Source organism: Daucus carota, chromosome 1, assembly GCF_001625215.2.
Source record: "Daucus carota subsp. sativus chromosome 1, DH1 v3.0, whole genome shotgun sequence".
Lineage (NCBI taxonomy): Eukaryota > Viridiplantae > Streptophyta > Magnoliopsida > Apiales > Apiaceae > Daucus > Daucus carota.
Genome location: NC_030381.2, coordinates 8,890,618 through 8,916,433, shown reverse-complemented (window position 1 = coordinate 8,916,433; position 25,816 = coordinate 8,890,618). Strand labels below are relative to the sequence as shown.

Sequence of the window (25,816 nt, the reverse complement as noted above, 5' to 3'; positions counted from 1 at the left end):
ACTAAAAAATTTGACCGAGTATGGTTTTAATATTTAGTCACATCCTATTAAGAAATTTCAAGTCACTTAAAAACTCTAGTTGTGATTAAACCATAACATGAACTGAGTACAGAGTATTTGTGGTCTAGAGTTACAAAGACTGAAGCCAGAATATCAATTTAAGCAAGCTTTGTGAATAATTATCAACAGTGAACCAAACTAAGCATGCATAATATAGAACTATTATATCACATTCATGATCGTTTTAGATATAATTAACTGGTAAGAATATATTTAAACTGCAGATTTCATTAATATACCAAAATCAGTCCATGGAATGGACTAAAAACCTGCACTGTTACAAGCCAACTTACCATATAAAACCAACATACACATCTTAGTATACTGAGATTATATCAGCAGCCATCCATACAACAAAAACATCACTGAACCACTAAAAATGGTTAGAGAACCAGCATTCCAACAACACAGAGCCACAGTAATATAACCAGCAAGAACCAGCAATCACAAAACCAGCTTAACAGGACCAAAAGAGCTATCATTCCCATATAGCAAAAACATAAACCAGATCTAAGCCTTCTCAGGCCCATCAACATCAACAAAACCCAAATCATTAGCTAAATCATTCAAACTAGGAAGCACAACTGCCTCAGTTTTACCAGTATCATCAACAACCAACTTATCAGATTTTTCAGCCATTTCATTTACCATATCCTCATTAAACAACCTATCCATTTTCTCATTTATACCCTCAACATTTCCAACAGTAGAGTCTTCCTTAGACTTGTTCTCTAATTGATCTAACCTTGCCATAATGAATAGATTTATCTCCTTAAGATTGTTAACTTCTTCCTTAAGCTTATCAAATTCAGCATTAGCCCTATTATCACCTTGTTTGCTACCAATAAATATCACATCAGGAGTAATGCATACAGGGGTAACAGTTAAAGGCTTACAATCACTAAGGGAAACCTGGTGCTTAACCAAACTAGATATGTCACAGTACTCAATTCTTTCAGCTAGCACCCTAGGCATGGCAATGTGATACAACTCAAATAGGGAAGTCAACAGCAAACCATAAGGCATGTATTCAACTTCAAAAGCCATTATCATGTTAATCAGAATCACATAATTAATGTTAAACTCAACCTGATTAGTAGCCAACTGAAACATCACCTTTAAATCCACAAAATCAAAGAACTGAGTATTCTTAGGCTTAGGCAACATATTTGACCTAATAATTATAGCTAGCTGTTGGTACAAAAGAGTAAAGTGATGAAGCTCAATAGCACAGTTCTTATCACATAAGTCTAAAGGAACATCACTATCACAGAAGTAACCAACCAGTGACTCAAATTCCTTCTTATCAAACACAAACTTCTCATATATGTTGATGCAAAGCTGAAATGGCACATTTTCACCTAACTTAAGGCATCTATTCAGAGTATTAACATTAACAAACATCTTTTTGTTATGCACCACAGTACTAATCTTAAGAACATCATCTATCCCCTTCTGAACCACCATATTTCCATAAAACTCACCAATCAAATGCACAAAATAATTCTGACCTCTATAGAAAATCATGTTTTTCCCCTTAGCATATAAGAACATGTTATGCACTACACCATTCTGAGGAACATAGATAATCATACCAGGTTCCACATTTAAGAGCATGTTATCAAGTTTAGACAGATCGGAGGGATCAACTAACACACTTTTAGGAGCATTCACAGTAGGTTTAGCATTTTGAGTGTGTGGCTGCCTAGAAACATGATTGTTTGGTGCAGAAGTGATGTGTTTGTGCATATGCAGTTTAGAGTTATGATTTTGAGAGGAGTTTTGATGCATTTGTTTTTTCTTTTTATGATAAGTATGAAGAGGTTTGCCATTGATTGTTTGGAAATCATGGTTGTGATTTTCAGAATAAAATTTTCTCTCCATGTTTTGCAAAAGAAGGAGAGTATGGAGAGGTTTGGAAGAAGGGTTAGAGTGTAACTTTTTGAATTCCATGCAGAGAGTTTTGAAAACTGAGAGGTGGTGTGTGTTTTTGAAAAATTATGCAGGTCTATTTATAGAAAAAAAACAATGATCAGTTTGCATGATAAGTGTGTGTGTGTGTGTAAAACATGCACATATAATCATTTAATGCATTAGCTCAGGCATGCATATATGAGACAGAGATGTATATATATAAGCAGGCATACATATATGTCACAGTTTAAGTGAGAAAGCATGCATATTAGTGAGAGTGTGTGTGTATATGATATGTGCAGTCATGTTTACATACAAAACATTTAGCATATATCACATTTAATGGACTGACTCAATATAAAATGGTGGCAAGAAGATACAACTGGGATATCAGCATGCTTAAGTGAGTTTTCAAATCAAGTTAATACCACAGAGTTCAATTAGATGATGATATCTATACACATAGGCATGCAATTAGCAGTTCTACATATGACACACTTCAGAATTCATTTAATGCATGCTGCCATTTACATATACCAGTTTGAATATACACATGGTTCCAAGTCACCAGTTAAGAGCATACAAACACATGTATATCAGTTTAAGCTTGCAAGAGGCATACACACAGAGTTATGCAGAACCTATGTCACAAATTGCTAAAATTAAGTCACAATTTAATTAATGTTCTAACCTAAGTCTAGTGGCCGGATGCACCAGTGATCCAGATACCCAGGGGCTCATAGGACCCCCAAGCCAAGTCTTAATGCATGGGCAAGTGTGTGTAGTGTCCTATCTTAGGGGTTTTCTACTTAATTTATATGTATTTTGTTTATATTAATGGATATTAATCATTTATGAGAATACTTACCTTGGCAGATGGCATAGTTTACTTAACACAGACTAATACATACTAACAAGTCCAGTTAAAAGTGACTAAGTACGAAATATAGACACATCACCATAAGTATCACATAGTTAAGCAAAACAGAACACATCACATGTATTAATTTCAAGATTAACCAGCACAGGACACCTCACCAAATAATAACACAAGTTCAAGTTGTAGAGGACACACCATCAGCAAATATCAATTGACTTTCCTCTAAGTAAATATTAATTTATTATCACATGACTAAACACAAGTAGGCAAATACTCAAGTATAGCAGTGCAGGAGTATAACTATCTGTAAATTTGTAAATATTTAATAAATAAATTTATTATCTGTTTATTATGTGCTCAGTATTATCTGGTTGTGCTGTGATTATATTCTCGAGAGTCGGTGTATTTCATTTCTATTTGATTGTCGAGCCGTGTTATTGATTTCTATCTGTTATGGATTTTGTAGAGATTGGATTTTATAAAATTGTGTATTGCTTATAAAATCATTTTCATCGCTTTAAAATTTCATTAAATATTTTTAGAGATTTATAAAATTCATAAATTGATATTTCGTTAATTATTCAGCTCTAAATGATTTTCTGTGTAGTTTCAAGTGGGGTGTTTTCGTTAATTTCAAAAATGATCCAAAAATCATGAAAATTTTATTTTATTAGTTTTCCATTATTTTAAGATTTTTAAAACTATTTCAGTATTTATCCGGATCATTTTTATTGGTGAGTTTGCTCGTTAATTGTTAGTTTCAGTCCAGAACCGGCCCCAAAAAGAGATACGTGGCTTGTTTCAGATACGTGGCAGTGTTTTTGTTTTTATCAACTTAATCTATTTCTTTTCCTTGACATATCTCACTTGTTTTCCCTGTACTCATCTCTCTCTCTCATTTCCAAAATCTCTCCCGTAATCTCTCTGAATCTCTCTGGAAATCTCTCCCTCACATCTCTCCCACAATCTCTCTTCCTCAGCCTCGTCTCTCCTGAGTCTCTCTCTCTCTCTCTCTCTCTGTTTCCTCACTCTCGCACGCACCTCTCCCTGGTTTCTCTCCGATTTCCGGCCGCCGCTGCTTCACCGCCGTTCGCCCCCCAGTCGCCGCTCATGCTCTGTTTTCCGGCCACCTCTGCCAGCCTCCGTTCTCTCTTCCTTCCTTCCCCTTTTTCAGTTCGTTTCCTACTGATTAGCTGCTGTATATATGCGTATATATGTACGATTGTGGGTGTAATTGTGTGTGTGCGAATCTGAGGTCGTGTGTGTGCGAGTGCAGAGTATCGAGGGCGTGTGTATCTGTGTGTGTTCCAGTGTGTACAGCGTGGGTGAGTCTAGGGGTCAAGTATATTATTTACGGACGTTAATTAGTGTGGCTGTGTGGAGTGTCTAGTGATTGAGTCATGAACTTGAGCTTCCGATACGCTTTTAATTTTTATTTCGGTTGTTGGGATTATTTGTTGGATTAGTTGGTATTTGTAACTTGGATTATTGGGATTGATTACAGGTTGTTTTGGATTTGTTGTGTCGATATAATATCGACTGGTAGTTCGATAAATAGAGGAGGTGCTGCCCGATTTTCTAATAAAATTAGATTTTAAATTATACGGGAACGTCCCCTGTAATTATCAAACTATCAATCGAGTCTATAAATAATAATATATATGACTTGGTGTAATATTTTACGAAAAGTATTATAACCCTATTTTCTCGTACTATCAACGTATCGTACATTTTGAATTCAACCCGAACCTGCTTTGAATTGTGTGAGCCCTATTTGCTTATTTGTACTATCTTATCTATTTGAGTCGGGTTGTATTATCGATAGGGTTGGAGTCTAGCGAGGATGTCTGACATAGAGACTGTCTAACTTAGGATTGTTCGATCCTGTAGGTTCTGTTTCAGGACACCAGTCTTCGAAAGGCTAGTCGACTCCCTTTGTAGCATCTGATTCCTATACCTCAGCAAGGCAAGTACCACTGACCATACTCTTTATGGTTCAGATTATATATGAATAAAATAGAGCAAGAATGCATGTCAAATATTAAATGTTTTAAGTACGTATTCCCCGATTACTATGGAATTCAAATATCTTTTTAAATTGTTTGAGGGGAATAGTAACTTGTGAATATCTATCCCGGATGAGATTTTAATTCTGAAAATGTTTAGTGATTATCATTGCTAGACCTGTGATATAATTTTTGAGACATGGTATTGATTCATGAATATCATGTAATGGTTTTGAAAATGGGATGGATACAAATCAAAGTGAAAACTGGAAATGGATCAGATATCTCTATTTGGAGTTGCGTAAGAGGTTCCGTTATTTGATAACGACCCAGCATGGTGGCGTAAGAGGCTTGCGTGGTTTACACACCCAAAACCACCTGGTCCAGCGTCTAAAGACCTAGCTAGTCTTTAGGTTCCGGAACATTATTTCGTGATGGCTGACTAGAGCCGTCCGGTGTTGATAGACTGATCAGCTGTCTTCACCTGTTAGCGTCCAATATATCTGATATTCGTTTTATATAAAAACCTGTATAGCATGCTAGTGATTAAATTTTGAAACTAAAACTTATGTTTTTGGGAGTTGTGACTGTTAGGATCCGGACTAGCGTGCCTTGTAGAGTTCGGAATCCTATAGTTTCCTTTTCAGTTGTATGTTGTAGTAGCAGTATTTTCGTTGTATATTCAGATAGTGGTTGTGTATTGTAGTAGTTGTATAGTTCTTGTACCATATTCTTTCTATCATGTATGAGGTAGTGTACTGTTGTTGGATTGTATTTCTTTCAGCTTTGCATCTGGATATTGTACGGTTGTTGTAATATATTTCTTTTATCGTTGTATCATTTTCATTTCTGCACTGTTGTTCTTGTTGATTGTTATCATTGTTATTGTTATTTCTGTTGACGATATTGTTGGTTTAGCTACTCATTATAATCAGATCCCAGCAGATATAAAATTTTGGTAAATTTTAAATAAAACTGAATCTTTCTCTTTTAAAATGTTTCAGAAAATGCCACCAAAGAAAACAAACCATTCAAATTCTTCTGGTAATGAGTCTGTTGGGGGTTCTGCTATGAATGATGTGCTGGACATGCTGCGCCAGCAATCTGTCCAAATGGCTCAGCAGCAGCAACAATTTCAACAACAGCAACTCCAATACCAACAGTAACAACAACAGCAGCAGTAGTTGATACAACAGCAACAACAGCAAATCCAGCAGCAACAGTTGCAAATGCAACAACAGACCTTTCATAGGGGGCCAAATCAGACCACTAGTTTCAAGACTTTTCAGTCAGTGAAGCCCCCGGAGTTTAAAGGTGAGATGAATCCCGTAGCTGCAAGTCTGTGGCTTAAAGAAATGGAGAAAGCCTTCACTTTGACCCAGGTAAGTGATGAGCTTAAAACCGAGTATGCTAGTTACTTCCTTAAGAATGAAGCTAATTATTGGTGGGAGTCTACTCGGGCATTAGAAGGAGAAGGTCCTGTTGAATGGACCAGATTTACAGAGTTGTTTTTGAATAAGTATTTCCCGAGTAGTTTGGCGAATCAAATGGAAATTGAATTTTTGGAGTTGAATCAAGGAGGAAAGAGTGTGACTGAGTATGAGAACAAGTTTACAGAACTTGCCCGTTTAGTGCCAGTATATGTAAGCACAGAGTCTCAGAAAGCTAAAAGGTTTCAGCAAAAGTTGAAGCCTAAGATTAGGAGTGGAGTTGTAGCTTTACGACTCACTACATATACCTCGGTGGTCCAGGCTGCCTTAGTGATATAAAGTGATCAGAAGCTGGCCGCCAAAGAGAAAGGCGATACAAAGAGGAAATTTGATAATGTTGAGGATAAGTCTGGATCAGGCGGACCCAGCCAAAGGTTTCAAGGGAGCATCGGAAGGAATAGGAATCAAGGATTCCGTAGACAGAACTTTCCCCCAACTAGACCCAGTACTACTTCAGTTGGTTCCGACCAAAGCAGGTTCGTGAGAACCCCGATTACAAATTGTAAACGATGTGGAAAGAGACATGATGGATTGTGCAAGATGAATGTGGATTGCTTCAGGTGCGGGCAGAAGGGTCATTACTCGACAGAATGCAGGGTACAGAATCCAGGAATAACCTGTCACAAGTGTGGTAAGGTGGGTCATGTGGCCAACAATTGTAGGAGCAATATTCAGACTAGTGTTGGAGGCAGCTCGTGTCAGGGACCAGTTAATAGTACTGCGAGGGCCAGAACCTTTAAGATGACCAAGAAGTCTACCCCTCAAGATTCCGATGTAGTTGCAGGTACGCTTTCTCTTAACTTTGTACCTGTTAAAGTTTTGTTTGATTCTGGAGCATCCAAGTCATTTATATCTAAGGGTTGTGTAAGTAGAATGGATCTAATGTTGGAAGATTTACCTGAGTCTTTAACCATAGAAGTGGCCAATCAGGATAAGTTCTCAGTAAGCCAGTTTTGCCCCAAGTGTCAACTAGAAATCTTAGGCCATTCCTTTCTAGCTGATTTGATACCCTTTGAGTTAGGAGAATTTGATGTGATCTTAGGAATGGATTGGTTGTCTCTATATAAGGTGAAGATTGATTGCAAGAAAAAGAAGGTGATTATATTTACAGAGGACAATGAAAAGGTTGTTTTTCAAGGACAGAGACAAGAAAAGAAATTTCTCTCGATTATGCAAGTAAAGAAACTGCTAAGACAAGGTTGTGAAGCTTATCTAGCCCATGTTCTGGATACCAAGAAGGAAACCCCAAAATTAGAAGAGATTCCTGTAGTAAGAGAGTACCCAGAAGTTTTCCCTGAGGAATTACCAGGATTACCACCGGATCGGGAAATAGAGTTTTCTATTGATTTAGTGCCTGGAGCTGAGCCAGTGTCGAAAGCCCCATATCGGATGGCCCCAATAGAGATGAAAGAATTGGCTAAGCAACTTCAAGAATTATTAGATAAGGGAGTAATTAGACCGAGCGTATCCCCGTGGGGGTGCTCCGGTGCTGTTTGTGAAGAAGAAGGATGGTACGATGAGATTATGCATCGATTATAGGGAATTGAATAAGTTGACTATTAAGAATAAGTATCCCTTACCCAGGATTGATGATTTGTTTGATCAGCTAAAGGGAGCCTGTTGTTTCTCTAAGATTGACCTGAGGTCTGGATACGATCAGTTAAAGATTAAACCTGAAGATATACCAAAGACATCATTTAGAACCAGATATGGACATTATGAGTTTTTGGTGATGTCGTTTGGGCTTACAAATGCCCCAGCTGCTTTTATGGATTTGATGAATCGAGTATTCAAGGAGTACTTGGATAAGTTTGTAATTGTTTTTATTGATGATATTTTAATCTATTCAAGGACTGAGGAAGATCATGCAGAGCATTTGAGGATTTCCTTACAGAGGCTAAAAGAGAAGCAGTTATATGCTAAGTTTTCAAAATGTGAATTCTGGTTGGAGGAGGTTCAATTTTTAGGGCATGTGGTTAGCAAAGATGGTATTAAAGTGGATCCCGCAAAGATTGAAGCTGTATCCAAGTGGGAACAACCAAAGAATCCAACGGAGATAAGAAGTTTTCTTGGATTGGCTGGTTACTAACGGAGATTTGTTAAATATTTCGCCAAGATGGCCACTCCATTGACGAAGTTGACTAGAAAAAATGAGAAATTTATTTGGGATGAGAAATGTGAGGAGAGTTTTCAAGAATTGAAAAAGAGGTTAGTAACAGCTCCAGTGTTAGCATTGCCAGCCGAAGGAGGTAATTTTGTTATTTACAGTGATGCTTCTTTGAGGGGCTTAGGTTGTGTATTGATGCAGCATGATAAGGTTATTGCATACGCATCTACACAACTGAAACCCCATGAGCAAAAGTACCCAGTTCATGATTTGAAGTTGGCGGCAATTATTTTCGCTTTGAAGTTGTGGAGACATTACCTATACGGAGAAAAGTGCGATATCTATACAGATCATAAGAGCTTAAAATATATATTTACTCAAAAGGACTTGAATATGAGACAAAGAAGGTAGTTGGAATTGATTAAGGATTATGATTGTTCTATTAACTACCACCCAGGTAAAGCTAATGTAGTGGCAGATGCATTAAGTAGGAAGGAAAGATTAAATCTGATGGGAATCGATGATGAACTGTCAAAGGAATTGGAAAAGTTGAAGATTGAAGTTCAAACTCCAGGGAGTCATAAGGAGAGTTCGCATGAAATTATATTTCAGCCAGAGTTATTAGAAAAGATCAGAAGATGTCAAGAAGAAGTCATGGATCAAGCCCCAGATAGTTTGACTGGTGAAGAAATTAGCACCCAAAAAGACAGTAAGGGTATACTTAGATTTTCTTCCAGAATTTGGATTCCAAATGTACCTGAGTTGAAGAGTGAAATTTTGCAAGAAGCTCATAGTTCTAGATTCTCAATTCATCCAGGAAGTACTAAGATGTATCAAGACTTGAAGGAAAACTACTGGTGGCCAGGAATGAAGAAAGAGATAGCAGATTGGGTCAGTAAATGTCTAACCTGTCAGAAAGTGAAGGCGGAACACCTAAGACCAAGTGGATTGCTGCAACCTCTAGAGATTCCCCGATGGAAATGGGAAGAGATTGCAATGGACTTTGTAGTTGGCCTACCGAGAACCCGATCAAACCACGATGCTATTTGGGTGATTATCGATAGATTAACTAAATCCGCGCATTTTCTCCCTATCAATGAAAGGTATTCCCTAGAGAAGTTAGTTAAGTTATATTTGGATGAGATTGTGACTAAGCATGGAGTTCCTGTAGCAATTGTATCTGATCGTGATCCAAGATTTAATTCGAGATTTTGGTCTAAGTTTCAAGAGTGCTTAGGAACCAAGTTAAAGATGAGTACTGCATACCATCCTCAGACAGACGGGCAAAGTGAAAGGACAATTCAAACTATAGAGGATATGTTAAGAGTTTGTGTGTTGGATTTCAAGGGAAACTGGGATGATCACCTACCATTAATAGAGTTTTCTTATAATAATAGCTATCACGCCAGTATTGGAATGCCACCTTATGAAGCACTATATGGTCGTAAGTGTCGATCCCCTCTCTACTGGGAAGAAGTGGGTGAAAGAAAGTTATTAGGTCCAGAGCTAGTTCAGCAAACCAAAGAAGCAGTGTTGTTAATTCGTGAAAGGTTAGAAGCAGCTCAAAACAGGCAGAGAAAGTACGCAGACGAGCATTGAAAAGATATGGATATGAAGTCGGGTCAGTAGTATTACTTAAGGTCTCGCCATGGAAAGGATTGGTTAGATTTGGTAAAAAGGGTAAGTTGAGTCCTAGATATATCGGACCATTTGAAGTCTTAAGAAAGGTGGGTAAAGTCGCTTATGAGTTAGCCTTACCGCCTCAGTTTCAACATATTCATAATGTCTTTCATGTATCTATGCTAAAGCCATATGTTCCTGGTTCAAATCAAGTCATTGAGTATGAACCAATCGAGATTCAGCCAGACTTGACTTATATAGAACAACCAGTTCAGATTCTAGATCGCAAGGAGCGAGTTCTTAGGAATAAGACTACACCGATAGTAAGAGTGCTTTGGAGGAATCCCCGTGTAGAAGAGTCTACCTGGGAACTAGAGTCAGAGATGTTAGACAGATATCCTCACTTGTTCAGTTAGTCCAGATTCTGAGGACAAAATCTTTTTAAGGGGGGAAGGCTATAAAGATCTGTAAATTTGTAAATATTTAATAAATAAATTTATTATCTGTTTATTATGTGCTCAGTATTATCTGGTTGTGCTGTGATTATATTCTCGAGAGTCGGTGTATTTCATTTCTATTTGATTGTCGAGCCGTGTTATTGATTTCTATCTGTTATGGATTTTGTAGAGATTGGATTTTATAAAATTGTGTATTGCTTATAAAATCGTTTTCATCGCTTTAAAATTTCATTAAATATTTTTAGAAATTTATAAAATTCATAAATTGATGTTTCGTTAATTATTAAGCTCTAAATGATTTTCTGTGTAGTTTCAAGTGGGGTGTTTTCGTTAATTTCAAAAATGAACCAAAAATCATGAAAATTTTATTTTATTAGCTTTCCATTATTTTAAGATTTTTAAAACTATTTCGGTATTTATCCGGATCATTTTTATTGGTGAGTTTGCTCGTTAATTGTTAATTTCAGTCCGGAACCGGCCCCAAAAAGAGATACGTGGCTTGTTTCAGATACGTGGCAGTGTTTCTGTTTTTATCAACTTAATCCATTTCTTTTCCTTGACATATCTCACTTGTTTTCCCTGTACTCATCTCTCTCTCTCATTTCCAAAATCTCTCCCGTAATCTCTCTGAATCTCTCTGGAAATCTCTCCCTCACATCTCTCCCACAATCTCTCTTCCTCAGCCTCGTCTCTCCTGAGTCTCTCTCTCTCTCTGTTTCCTCTCTCTCGCGCGCACCTCTCCCTGGTTTCTCTCCGGTATCCGGCCGCCGCTGGTTCACCGCCGTTCGCCCCCAGTCACCGCTCGTGCTCTGTTTTCCGGCCACCTCTGCCAGCCTCCGTTCTCTCTTCCTTTCTTCCCCTTTTTCAGTTTGTTTTCTACTGATTAGCTGCTGTATATATGCGTATATATGTGCGATTGTGGGTGTAATTGTGTGTGTGCGAATCTGAGGTCGTGTGTGTGCGAGTGCAGAGTATCGAGGGCGTGTGTATCAGTGTGTGTTCCAATGTGTACAGCGTGGGTGAGTCTAGGGGTCAAGTATATTATTTACGGACGTTAATTAGTGTGGCTGTGTGGAGTGTCTAGTGATTGAGTCATGAACTTAAGCTTCCGATACCCTTTTAATTTTTATTTCGGTTGTTGGGATTATTTGTTGGATTAGTTGGTATTTGTAACTTGGATTATTGGGATTGATTACAGGTTGTTTTGGATTTGTTGTGTCGATATAATATCGACTGGTAGTCCGATAAATAGAGGAGGCGCTGCCCGATTTTCAAATAAAATTAGATTTTAAATTATACGGGAACGTCCCCTGTAATTATCAAACTATCAATCGAGTCTATAAATAATAATATATATGACTTGGTGTAATATTTTACGAAAAGTATTATAACCCTATTTTCTCATACTATCAGCGGATCGTACATTTTGAATTCAACCCGAACCTGCTTTGAATTGTGTGAGCCCTATTTGATTATCTGTACTATCTTATCTATTTGAGTCGGGTTGTATTATTGATAGGGTTGGAGTCCAGCGAGGATGTCTGACATAGAGACTGTCTAACTTAGGATTGTTCGATCCTGTAGGTTCTATTTCAGGACACCAGTCTTCGAAAGGCTAGTCGACTCCCTTTGTAGCATCTGATTCCTATACCTTAGCAAGGCAAGTACCACTGACCATACTCTTTATGGTTCAGATTATATATGAATAAAATAGAGCAAAAATGCATGTCAAATATTAAATGTTTTAAGTACGTATTCCCCGATTACTATGGAATTCAAATATCTTTTTAAATTGTTTTAGGGGAATAGTAACTTGTGAATATCTATCCCGGATGAGATTTTAATTCTGAAAATGTTTAGTGATTATAATTTTTGAGACATGGTATTGATTCATGAATATCATGTAATGGTTTTGAAAATGGGATGGATACAAATCAAACTGAAAACTGGAAATGGATCACATATCTCTATTTGGAGCTGCGTAAGAGGTTCCGTTATTTGATAACGACCCATCATGGTGGCGTAAGAGGCTTGCGTGGTTTACACACCCAAAACCACCTGGTCCAGCGTCTAAAGACCTAGCTAGTCTTTAGGTTCCGGAACATTATTTCGTGATGGCCGACTAGAGCCGTCCGGTGTTGATAGACTGATCAGCTGTCTTCACCTGTTAGCGTCCAATATATCTGATATTTGTTTTAGATAAAAACCTGTATAGCATGCTAATGATCAAATTTTGAAACTAAAACTTATGATTATCACATTTTCCAGCATGCTAATAAATGTTGATTTCCAGTTTCATATCAAATGATGATTTACTGTTTTATGTTCGAAGCATGCATGTTTTCTATTCTCTTGCTCTTATAAACTGTTTTATGATTTTATCTTCTGTTTATTCATATTGGTACTGCCGAGCGATTCATAGCTCACCCTTGCAAAATATTTACATACATGTTTCAGATGCCTAGAACGAGACCGCCTAGACGACCATTGACCAGTAGTGGACGGGGTTCTATCCCTCCACCCATGTTGGGCACGTTTGAGGTAGTGGAGTCAAATATTATAAGTTATGGTATTGTAATAATTAGCGAGTTTATTCGGATTTAAGATTTATGGTAATGTAATATTCAGGTGACTTAAATCATACTTAAACCTGGCAAGATCCTAGTCAGGGGTTGTATTATTATTATTATATTCAGGTTGTGTTTCCTTTTCATTATTATTATTAGTGACGTCAACTCTTACCCCGGGGTTGAGGCCGTCACAAGGAGACAAACTTAACAGAGGTCACATGACTTATTCAGAAAAGTTCAGTTTTATTAATATTTTAATCAATTAGTGGAGAGACAAGTCCATTTAAAAACAACTTCTACAACTCAAGTTTCACCAGACTATACTACTCTGTCTTAATCAGTATAATTAATCATTTAATGACAAATCCAATTAACAAATTCAGTTTTAGGTCAACACTTAAGACTTAAGCAGTCAAACATAGTCTAAACACCAGATTTAAGTCTTAAACTGAATTATCTAATCTGACTTTAAGCTTCAATCATCGAATTAAGCAATTAAGTCCAAATTTTAAGAGAATTTAATTTTCACATAATATCAAGTCGATTTTTAGCACAAAATTCAAATTTTACTAACAATTCTAAAACTGGCAAGAAATTCAATTTGACCAAGATTTTAACAGAGTACATAATCAACCTGATATGGGTCAGAAGTGATATTTAATTATTGTTAGATATTAAAAGACCAAGAACACTAAAGCCCAGTTAAAAAGGGGCTGAGTCTCTATTTATTAGATAATTTCGTGATTAATTAATAAAGGCCCAGTCAGAGGACCAGTAACAAGTCTGAATTCTATGATACATCTGACTCTAGCAGATAAATATTCAGAAGTTCGGATAAACGTCAACAACAAGAGAATAAGAGTTCTATCTTATCTCTTGCTTCGAGGCATACTTCGATAAGAAGTCTGATACACGGAATCATACTTCCGTCCCACTTCTAACTCCGAAGCGCCTATATAAAGGGCTCTACCCCTCATAACTAGAACTACGTTTTGGACTTGATTCTTCTCCACGCAGAAGATACGTAGGCATCTCGCACCGAGACCAGTCCAAAGCACGAATCGCTCACCCCCTTCGTTTTCTATTCTATAACATTTGGCGCCGTCTGTGGGACAACAACAATAACCATGACGAACCCAACCGGAATACGTTCTGAAATCCATGTTCCACGCAGTCGGACCACCACCGGGGTCTCGACTGAGTCAACCCCTGTAACTACCACCCTTCCGCTGAGTGCGACCGTTGCTCAGACTACTACTCCTCTGACTTTTGGCTCGCTGCCCCCTCTGACTCGAGTAATTGCAACCGTCACCGACACCGGCACGCATTACTCAACCGTCACGACAACCACTCGTGGAGGCACGGGTGACGACTATGTGCACGTAACTGATTACGACTCCTCGGAATCGGAGCAAGAGCGTGACACCCCCCCTCGAAGAAGGAGAGAAACCGATCATACTCGGCACCGTCGACGCCGCCATAGGCAAGAAACTAATGAGCCCCGGGGGCCAATAACTTATGAGGAAAGGATCCGGGCCCATGAAGAGGAAATCGCACGGTTAAAAAGAGACCAGGCAAGGATGCAACCCCCAGAATCTAGGGATGAAGCCCCTCGTCAAACCGTGATGAATCAGATTCACTTGTTACCAGCAGGCGATCCTGATAACCCGGTTCCCCCTTTTACGCAAGAAATCATGGGTGCAAGAATTTCCCGAAAATTCAAGCTCCCAACCATTAAAGCTTATGATGGTACGGGTGATCCCGCTAATCATGTTCGGACCTTCATGAATGCTCTTTTGCTCCAACCCGTCACCGAAGCAATCAAGTGCCGCGCTTTTCCCCAAACCTTGAGTGGGATGGCCCAACATTGGTATAGTCGCCTACCCCCTAATTCTATCTCTTGTTTTGCTGACCTGAGCAGGGCTTTCATAGGGCAATTTGTTGGAAGCAAAACACATGCCAAGAGCTCTGCCTCTCTAATGAATTTGCATCAAGGAAAGAACGAATCACTCAGGGAATATATGAATCGTTTTACCAAAGAAGCCTTGAAGGTCCCAGACCTTGATCAGAAGGTAGCCATGATTGCACTCCAACAAGGCACCACCGATGACAATTTTCGTCGATCTCTAGCCAAGAGGGCTCCGGACAATATGAACGATCTACAAGAAAGAGCCGGAAAGTATATAAAGGCGGAGGAAAGCTTGAGAAAATCCCAGAACAATCAGGGACCGAATACCAACTTCAAGAAGCGTGGGAATGACACGGAGTATAATGCTGAGAATAAGTACTCCCGGAAGGAAGAGGAGGAAAAGTCGCCTGCTAAAAAGAAGCTGGGGCCGAGGTTTACTGAGTATGCCAGGCTTAACGCCCCGAGGAGTCAAATCCTGTTGGAGATTGAGAAGGACGAAAGTGTTAGATGGCCGAAGCCTATAAGGACCGATCCGGAGAAACGTAACAAGGATTTATATTGTCGATTCCACAAAGACACAGGACATAAGACCGATGATTGCCGGCAGTTAAAGGATGAAATTGAGTTCTTGATCCGAAGAGGCAAGTTATCCAAATTTACCAAAGATGGAGACAAGAATCATCGAGACAGTGATAACCGTGGAAGAGACAACGACGATAAGAGAACTCAGCCTAGAGGGCCTGTTATTAATGTGATCTCCGGAGGACCTACAGCCGCTGGTACTTCCAGTAACTCCAGGAAGGCTTATGCGAGAGAAGTAATGAGTATAGTTGGGGAACCCCCGAAGCGGGCAAAAATTGACTATGCAATGGCATTCGATAACGTCGACCTCGAAAAGGTAAAATTCCCCCATGATGACCCCTTAGTAGTTACGCCAGTGATTGGAAACTCGTCCGTAAAGAGAGTGCTCATTGATAATGGAGCCTCGGTGGATATTTTGTTCTATGATGCCTATGAAAAGATGGGATACTCCGATACTCAACTTACACCCTCGGACATGCCGATATATGGCTTTAACAATGTGGAAACCAAGATTGAAGGCATGATCCAACTACCTGTAACTATGGGTACCGAGCCTAGACAAGCCACATGCATGATAAATTTCTTGGTTGTTAAAGCTTCGTCAACCTATAATGCCATCCTTGGAAGGACAGGGATACACGCTTTTAAGGCAATCCCGTCCACTTACCACATGAAGATCAAATTCCCGACTAGGAACGGAATTGGGGAAGAATTAGGAGATCAGAAAATGGCCCGAAGTTGTTATATTGGGGCATTAAGATCTGGAGGAGCCGGGGGGCAAGTATTACCCATAGAGGACCTTGATGTCCGAGAAGAGGAAGAAAGGAGAGGCAAGCCTGCCGAAGATTTGGTTCCTATCCAATTGTATACAGAAGAACCTGAAAAGGTCACCTATGTTGGAGCATTACTCCAGGAAGATTTGAAACAAGAGTTTGTGAGGTTCCTAAGGAACAACCGTGATGTTTTCGCTTGGACAGCGGCTGATATGCCAGGTATCGACCCCTCATTCATAACACATAAGTTGAATGTAAACTCCGAGAGGAAGCCTATTAAACAGAAGAAAAGGAACTTCGCCCCTGAAAGACAAGAAGCCATTAAACAGGAGGTCGATAAGTTGTTGGAAGCAGGTTTTATCGAAGAGATACAATTTCCAGAATGGTTGGCTAACCCTGTTATGGTCAAGAAGGCCAATGGAAAGTGGAGAATGTGTGTAGACTTCACTGATCTGAATGATGCTTGTCCCAAGGATTGTTTCCCTCTTCCAAGGATAGACACGTTAATAGATGCCACCGCTGGACATGAGATGCTGAGCTTCATGGATGGCTTCAGCGGATATAATCAGATCCGGATGGACAAGGATGATGTACCCAAGGTATCGTTTATCACTGACTTTGGTGTATTTTGTTATTTGGTTATGGCCTTTGGACTTAAGAATGCAGGAGCAACGTATCAACGCCTTGCAAACAAGATGTTTAAACATCTGATTGGAAAGACTATGGAGGTATACGTAGACGATATGTTGGTGAAAAGCTTGAACAAAGCGGATCACCTTGAACACCTTAGAGAGGCCTTTGAAGTCCTGAGGACGCATAAGATGATGTTAAACCCTGCTAAGTGCGCCTTTGGGGTCGGTTCTGGGAAGTTCCTGGGTTTAATGGTCTCAAAGCGTGGTATTGAAGCCAACCCCGACAAGATAAAAGCTATCCTAGATATGGAACCCCCAAAGAGTGTAAGGGATGTTCAGAAACTGACAGGAAGAATTGCAGCTTTGGGAAGGTTTGTATCCAAGTCAGGAGACAAGTGCTTGCCTTTCTTCAAAGCATTAAAGAAGGTTAAGAACTTTGAGTGGACGGATGAGAGCCAAGTGGCCTTCGAACATCTAAAGAAATATATGGCAGAACCACCACTCTTATCGAAACCCGTGGAGGGCGAAACCCTATATGTATACTTAGCTGTCTCGGAACAAGCGCTAAGTGCCGTCTTGGTTCGGGAGGAATCCAAAGTCCAGAAACCAGTATACTATGTGAGCAAGGTTCTGCATGGAGCGGAGCTCAATTACTCGGTGATCGAAAAGTTTGCTTTGGCCATGATTACGGCCTCGAGGAAGTTAAGACCTTACTTTCAGTCTCATAAGATAGAAGTCCTGACAGACCAACCTCTCCGGAATGTTATACACAGCCCTAAGGCTAGTGGAAGATTGATCAAGTGGGCCATTGAGCTTGGAGAATTTGATATCCGATACAAACCTCGAACGGCGATTAAAGCTCAGGCCTTAGCTGACTTCCTAGTTGAATGCACCATTAGCAACCAGGAAGTCGGGGGGCAAGGAGACAAGGTAGAAGAACCTACTAAGGAAGGAAAACCTAAAGAATATTGGCTACTATTTTTTGACGGAGCTTCAAAAACAAAAGGTAGTGGTGCAGGACTTGTGCTCCAAAGCCCTGATGGCTTTATTGTGGAATATGCTATTAAGCTAGACTTTCCAACCACTAATAATGAGGCAGAGTATGAGGCATTGATAGCTGGGCTTGGCCTAGCCAGAACCTTGAGGGTAAAGAATTTGAAGGTCTGTGGTGACTCAAAGCTCGTAGTCTTCCAAGTGAATGGTGAGTTTGAAGCCCGTGAGGAGACTATGCTAAAATATCTAAGGATTGTAAAGACCCAGATGGCACTATTCGAAGAATGCTTGGTAGAGGATGTGCCAAGGGAGGAGAACACCAAGGCTGATGCCCTGTCACAATTTGCATCTTCCGACGATGAGGTATGCTCAGGAAGCGTTTACTATCAGGTTTTGAGAACCCCGAGTATCGAAGCAAAGTTAGTTGCCCCCATTGACACAGGGGCCACTTGGATGGATGAAATTAAGTTGTACTTACGAAGCGGACATCTGCCACCTAATGCTGATGAAGCACGAAAATTACAGGTAAGGGCCCTTAAATATGTACTCATTGAGGGAATCTTATATAGAAAATCGTTTGTGATCCCTTACTTGAGATGTCTGAGGCCTGATGAGGCTCGAGAAGCCCTTAGAGAAGTTCATGAAGGGGTATGTGGCCAACACCTTGGTGGAAGAGCATTGGCTCATAAAGTGACCCGCCTTGGATTCTATTGGCCAGACATGCTGAAGCACGCTCAAGACTATGTGAAAAAGTGTGATCGTTGTCAAAGGTTTGCACCTGTTGTACGACAGCCACCTGAGATGCTGACATCTATCAATACTCCTATCCCCTTCGCAATGTGGGGGATGGACATTCTTGGACCGTTTCCACTTGCTAGCGCGCAGAGAAAGTTTCTATTGGTTGCGATTGATTATTTCACCAAATGGATTGAAGCCAAGCCGTTGGCCAAGATAACCACCAAGCAAGTTGCTCAATTCGTGTGGGAGAACATTATCTGCAGGTACGGAATACCTCGAGTCATGGTTACCGACAATGGGACTCAGTTCAATAATGCTGAGTTTAGAGGATATTGTGAGGATTACTCGATTGAGTTACGCTTCACTTCAGTTGCCCATCCTCAAGCTAATGGACAAGCTGAGGTGGCCAATAGGATAATTCTTGATGGACTGAAGAAAAGAGTTGAGAAAGCCCAGGGATCGTGGGCCGATGAGGTACTCCCTATACTATGGGCGTATCGAACTGTTCGCACAAATTCACGCAAGTGTACGTGGTCACAAGTAATATAGAATATTATTCAAGTTCGTACCCACAGAGACTGGTGTATTCAGAAATATGCACTTATGCACCAATGTATGATTATTATTCAATGCTTGGACAAGTATCAAATTGGGGTTCGGTTTTCTACTTAACTAATCCTATTTGAATTATGAAACTAAGAATTATCAACTAAGAGAATACGAATTACTAATGAGAATAAAACATGGGATTCTAGCTTCATTAACAACTTCATTCAGAGTTCTACCTTATTCGATTGTAATGGTTGATAACTAATCAGATAACACGAGACTGATACACGCTAACTGTCGTTATACGTGCACCATACTGCTACACATCCACAATTAAGATAGAAGGTAAACAGACACCAATTATGCTTAGACCCTATATGTCTATAGAATTTGAAAACATAACGGTTGAAGAGCAAGTTATCTATCGAGATTACATAGGGCGATGCAAGATGGGTAAAATCACATCACAAGTCATGTTATCGAACACGAAACCTATGCTCGCATGGCAAGTTCTAAATCAATATATTCACTGTCGCTTCAATAAAGATTAACAAGCAATCTTAGATGTTAGCTACGCATCCAAGATGAATAAGCACAACCAATACGAGGAAATCAAACCATCACATATGAACAAGGCAAATTAACTACTGAAATTCATCGATAAATCCGCTAAAATCCCATGACAATGATTAGTTCCTAATCGAACTTCTCATCATCATGGGTTCGAATGTAAACATGGTACGGAATAGGAAAAACAAAATCAAAGTACTAGAACAAGAGTTAAGAAACAAATCCGAAACGAGCATCCAAAGTTACGCCTACTTCGAAGAATTACAAAAGTGAAAGTATGAAATTGATCTTGATCTTCTCCGTAGCCGTCACGTGCTCCTTAGAATGTTTCTAGGTTCTCCTTTAAGTTCCCCAAGTCCTCCTTTAAGTTTCCCAGCAAACGGGCCTTTAAACGGATCAAAAACGGGCAAATCGGGCTAAAATTCCCGCTCAGGTCGTGGGGCGGCCGCGCCAGAGTTGGGGCGGGCGCGCCAACGGGGCGGGCGCGCCAAAATTGGGGCGGGCGCGCCAAATCAGCAGCCCTGACACCCAACCTTGTCACGTCCATAACTTTCTCCTCGTGCATCCGATTGCTTCGCCGTTTTTTTTCAATTAAAGCTATGATTCCCCTCTTCGTTCTCCTTCCAAGAAACCTACGCATCACCACACTAAAACATATCAAAAATATCAAAAGCTTGAGGTCATTCCATCAATTTAAGCCAAAACGAAGGCTTCCAAGTGGATATAAAATCCACTTATCACACCCCCAAACTTAAACCGATGCTTGTCCTCAAGCATAGACACACACAAACACTACTAATGCAATGCATGAATGCAACTAAATGCCTACATCTAATCAAATCATGAAGTGTAATCCGTGTTAACATAGCATCCTCAGAATATGCAACATTCTCGGCATTCATCTCTCTCACATATTAGCTATGTACTCTTCCACTACAAGTGTGAAGTGCGTCGTGTGTGCTCGCATGCTCTCTAGTGAAACAAAACAAAGACTATCAAACTTCAACAGAGTCCTCACTATGAGCCGTTAATCAGAATAAGGTTTAAACACTTCTTTACTAAAGAGTCAACTACAATTTAGGGTCATCAAAGAATTCCTATGCCTCTCCTATTTTTTTTCTATTTCTTTTTTTTTTTTCTTTTTTTTTCTTGCTAAGTCTATAGTTAGGACGCTTCTCAGTGTAAATGAGTCACGACCCCCATTCGACTTCGCTTATTCTTTTTTTTTTCTTTTTTTTTCATCAAGTAATTCTCCAGTAATCAAGGGTTGTGAAAAGTCACCAAGAATTTGTTTATTCTAATACATTTGCACTTAATACCAGCACAAGTACATGGATCGTCCCTTTCACATGACATTGCATTCTACCCATTGATCTCAAAGGAGTACTGATAAATAATTTTTTTTCTTTCTTTTTTTTTTTTTCTTTTTTTTTTCTCTTTTTTTTTAGAAAGGCATATTCATCCCTTAACTCCCCCAAACTTAAGATTTACAAACTCTAAATTCAAAAAGGGAATACTCCAAACTCTACGCCCGACTCAACGCAAGGACTCAAGAAACAAGTTAGTCTAAGTCTTATCTCTAGAGCATAAGTGTAATTACAATTTTCACACAAGCAATTTCCAAATAACAAGGCATCACAAATGAGCAAGACTACTAGCCAAGAAATTATGCACATAACTCATCATAGGACATCAACTTGGGAAACAACTTCAAGATTCATGAAGGCATCTATATGAACTACTAACACCTACTAACACAAGCATATATATATAAACAAAACTAACTAATATGTAACAATATGAAAGAATATGCTAAACTATATGCAACATGCACCCTATATGAACACACACATCACTACTAGTCCTTAGATTACCACCCCCAAACTTAAAATATTCAATGTCCTCATTGAAGGTGATAAAAAGGATCGAATGTACCTAGAAGGAGCCCGAACCATCACTCTCCTCACCCTCATCAGGTGAAGAGTCAGCTGGAGGATAAACCATATCAGCACCGAACACAGGCCACTCCACGTCTACGCCCGTAGCACGAAAAGCAGTCCCCAACGCCTGTGTCAAATCCCTAGCAAACCGACTATGCATATCGTACATTATATCCATCCGCCTAGTGAGCCTCCTGTACTGAGAATCACTGAAGCCACGGCCTCCAATACCCGAGTGCTCTACTATCTGAGACGGCCCAGCTCTAGCTCGATCTGGTGTAGCATGAGCTCTATCCGGCGACGCTGGAGGTGGTGCCCTGGCACGTCCCCCCCTGGAATCTCTATAACCCATCCCCATAGGGTGGGGTATGCCACCATCCCACTCGGGTAATCGCTCAATAATAGCATGATCAATGGGAGCACTCGGCATCTGCAACTGCTCCTCAGCCGACCAACTCACACCCACCGCCACACACAACCTAGTCACTATTGTGGCATGAGGAATGGCCACACCAGTACGACTCCTCAGAAATCTCATAATGTTCTGATGGATAACATAAGCAACATCCACATACTCTCCACTCAATATGCCGTACAACAATATAGCCCGGTCAACAGTGACGTCGTGTGGGTGGCCCGAGGGCATGATACTAGAACAAATAAACAGGTTCCAAGCTCGAGCATACCTGTTCATAGCAGATGTAGGGAACGAGACGCGCACATTGGTGGTGGGATTGCGCTTCCATACCGTACCCGGAACACACAATTCATTGACAATTTTATCCAAGTCCACGTTCCTCTTATCTTTGCGTACCCAATCCTCCTCCGTTTCTTGCATCTCTTGACCCCCAATGAGCTTTTGGATGGCTTCCAAAGTGTAATCCACGGTCAAACCCCGAACAATTGCCAACCCATTCTTTTCCATCCGAGCATTAGCATAAAATTCTCGGACAATGCTCAACGGCACCGCTTCCGGTGCCTTACACAACAACTCCCACCCCCGAGCTTGAATCATCAACATCAACCCACCATCCCCCGATGAAGGCAAGAAACCCCTTTCTTTAGTAATGGACTTACCCATAAGCCGAATAAACTCTTCTTGCGCTTCCGGGCTTGTAAACTTGTTAACCGAAGAACCCGTTGATTGTGCTTGCAAACTACTACCCCCGGATCTCCTAGCTCTTTTAGGTGCCATGGATTTGAGGATGTATGTGATGATAGGTTGTAGTGGAGAGATTAAGTGAAAAGAGATGAGATTTGGTGGAGATGGGTGTGTGTATAGTTGTATGTATATGTATGTATAGTTGGGGTTTGTAGAAGATGAAGTGGGTTTGTGTTTGTGGGAATTTTGGGTGTTGAATTAGGGCTAGAACAAGAGTTTAAAGGGCTGGGAATTAAAGGGAAGTGCTGGGGTTGTAAACAAAAAAACGAGCAAAAGAAAGAAAAAAAAAAAAATTAATTTTTTTTTATAAAACCCGCACCTGCCACTGCCTCACTCGCGCGGGCGCCCCGGCCCGGCGCGGCTGCCCCGCTCGCGCGGGCGCGCCGGCCGTGGCGCGGGGGCCGCGGAGTGGCAGTAGCTTCCTGCTGCTCGCGCGCGGGTGCCCCGTCCCGGCGCGGCCGCCCCGCTCGCGCGGGAGCGCCGGCCGTGGCGCGGGGGCCCCGGCGTGGCAGTGGGTTTTCGATTTTTTTTTTTTTTTTTTTTTTCCGAACAGAAGAAAAACAAGAATTGCTTGAAAAAGCGTGGGTTGCCTCCCACGAAGCGCTTGTTTAACGTCCTTAGCTTGACGTGAAACTCCAAGAATTAGACAATAGAGAGGATGGTACTTACCGACTCGCGATTCACCGGTCCTCCGAAATATGGCTTCACTCTTTGTCCATTCACTTTAAATGATTCCTCCGGTGTTGTTTCATAAATTTCTATAGCACCATGTGAAAACACCTTCTTTACTGTGAAAGGACCTGACCATCTAGATTTTAACTTCCCAGGAAATAGTCTGAGACGAGAATTAAAAAGCAACACTTGTTGGCCAATGAAAAACTCCTTTTGCACCAACTTTCTATCATGCCATCTCTTGACCTTTTCCTTGTAAAGCTTGTTGTTCTCATACGCCTGAAGCCTAAACTCGTCGAGTTCATTAATCTGAAGCATTCTCTTTTCACCAGCAGCTGTCATATCAAAGTTTAATTTCTTCAAAGCCCAATATGCTTTATGCTCTAACTCTGCAGGCAAATGACATGCTTTTCCATAAACCAACTGAAAAGGTGACATCCCCAATGGAGTCTTATAAGCCGTTCTATAGGCCCAGACGGCCTCATCAAGCTTCAACGCCCAATCTTTCCTTGAAGGACTCACAACTTTCTCTAGGATTCGCTTGATTTCCCGATTAGATACCTCAGCTTGCCCATTTGTTTGAGGATGATAAGCAGTGGCAACTCTATGATTAATACCAAACCGTTCCATAAGTGTTGTGAACTTTCGATTGCAAAAGTGTGAGCCTTCATCACTGATTATAACTCGAGGAGTACCAAAGCGAGTGAATATGTTCTTCTGAAGAAAACTGATGACTACCGCAGCTGTGTTGGTTGGTAAAGCCTTGACTTCAACCCATTTAGACACGTAATCCACAGCAAGCAGAATGTAGAGATTATTGCAAGATGAGATAAAGGGTCCCATGAAGTCAATACCCCACACATCAAAGATTTCCACCTCAAGGAGAACATTGAGAGGCATCTCGTCCCTTCTAGAGATATTACCAACCCTTTGGCAACGATCACACTTCAACACAAATTGATGAGCGTCCTTAAAGAGAGTAGGCCAAAAGAAACCCGCCTGCAGAATACGAGCAGCTGTCTTCTGTCCTCCATAGTGTCCTCCATAAGTGGAGTCGTGGTAAGCTTGCAAGATTCCTTCAATCTCACTGTATGGAATACACCTTCTGATAATTTGATCGGAACCTTGACGAAACAAGAATGGCTCATCCCAACGATACCACTTCGCCTCATGAAGGAACTTTTTCTTTTGAGCGTAAGACAAATCAGGGGGAATGACATTACTCACCAGATAATTCACAATATCCGCAAACCATGGCTCTTCCTCTTGGACCCCAAATAATTGTTCATCCGGAAAAGACTCATTGATCAAGGTGGTGTCTTTGGATGCTCGGTCTTGATCTTCCAATCGAGAGAGATGATCAGCCACCTGATTTTCAGTACCCTTTCTATCCTTTATTTCCAACTCAAATTCCTGAAGCAAAAGAACCCATCGAATCAGCCGAGGTTTCGAGTCTTTCTTCGATAACAGATACCGAATAGCAGCATGATCAGTGTAAACAAACACCTTTGTCCCAAGCAAATAAGATCTGAATTTCTCGAATCCATAAACAATAGCCAGTAGTTCCTTCTCCGTGGTAGTGTAATTCAGCTGAGCACCATTGAGAGTCTTACTAGCATAGTAAATCGCATGAAAGATGTTATTCTTTCTCTGACCAAGCACAGCTCCCACCGCATAGTCACTAGCATCACACATCATCTCGAAAGGCTCATTCCAATCAGGTGCAGTAATAACAGGTGCTGTGGTTAATTTCTTCTTTAGAGTTTCAAACGCAACCAAGCACTCTCCATCAAATTTGAAGGGCACATCCTTCTCTAACAAGTTGCACAAGGGTTTGGTGATTTTAGAGAAATCCTTGATAAACCGTCGATAAAAGCCCGCGTGACCAAGAAAACTCCGAATCCCCTTTACTGAGATTGGTGGAGGAAGATTTTCAATTGTCTCCACCTTAGCTTTATCTACCTCGAGACCCCTGTTCGAAACTTTATGCCCAAGGATTATGCCTTCTTGAACCATGAAGTGGCATTTTTCCCAATTAAGAACGAGATTAGTTTCCACACATCTTTTTAGCACCATCGTCAAGTTGCTCAAGCATTCATCATAAGAAGTACCGAAGACAGAAAAGTCATCCATGAACACCTCAACATTGGTACCAATCATCTCGGAGAAAATAGCCATCATGCATCTCTGA

At 40.5% G+C, this 25,816-nt stretch overlaps 2 protein-coding genes across 2 annotated transcripts; both read left to right on the top strand.

The window, feature by feature from the left end:
- The first annotated feature begins 6,089 nt into the window (after positions 1 to 6,089).
- LOC135151046 (uncharacterized) lies at positions 6,090 to 6,629 on the top strand. The gene has a single exon (XM_064088535.1). It carries the CDS (start codon positions 6,090 to 6,092, stop codon positions 6,627 to 6,629), a length of 540 nt encoding a protein of 179 aa, XP_063944605.1.
- A 261-nt stretch (positions 6,630 to 6,890) lies between these two features.
- On the top strand, positions 6,891 to 7,771 carry LOC135150927 (uncharacterized). Its single transcript, XM_064088533.1, has 2 exons — positions 6,891 to 7,627; positions 7,720 to 7,771. Exons 1-2 carry the CDS (start codon positions 6,891 to 6,893, stop codon positions 7,769 to 7,771), a joined length of 789 nt encoding a protein of 262 aa, XP_063944603.1.
- The last annotated feature ends 18,045 nt before the right edge of the window (positions 7,772 to 25,816 follow it).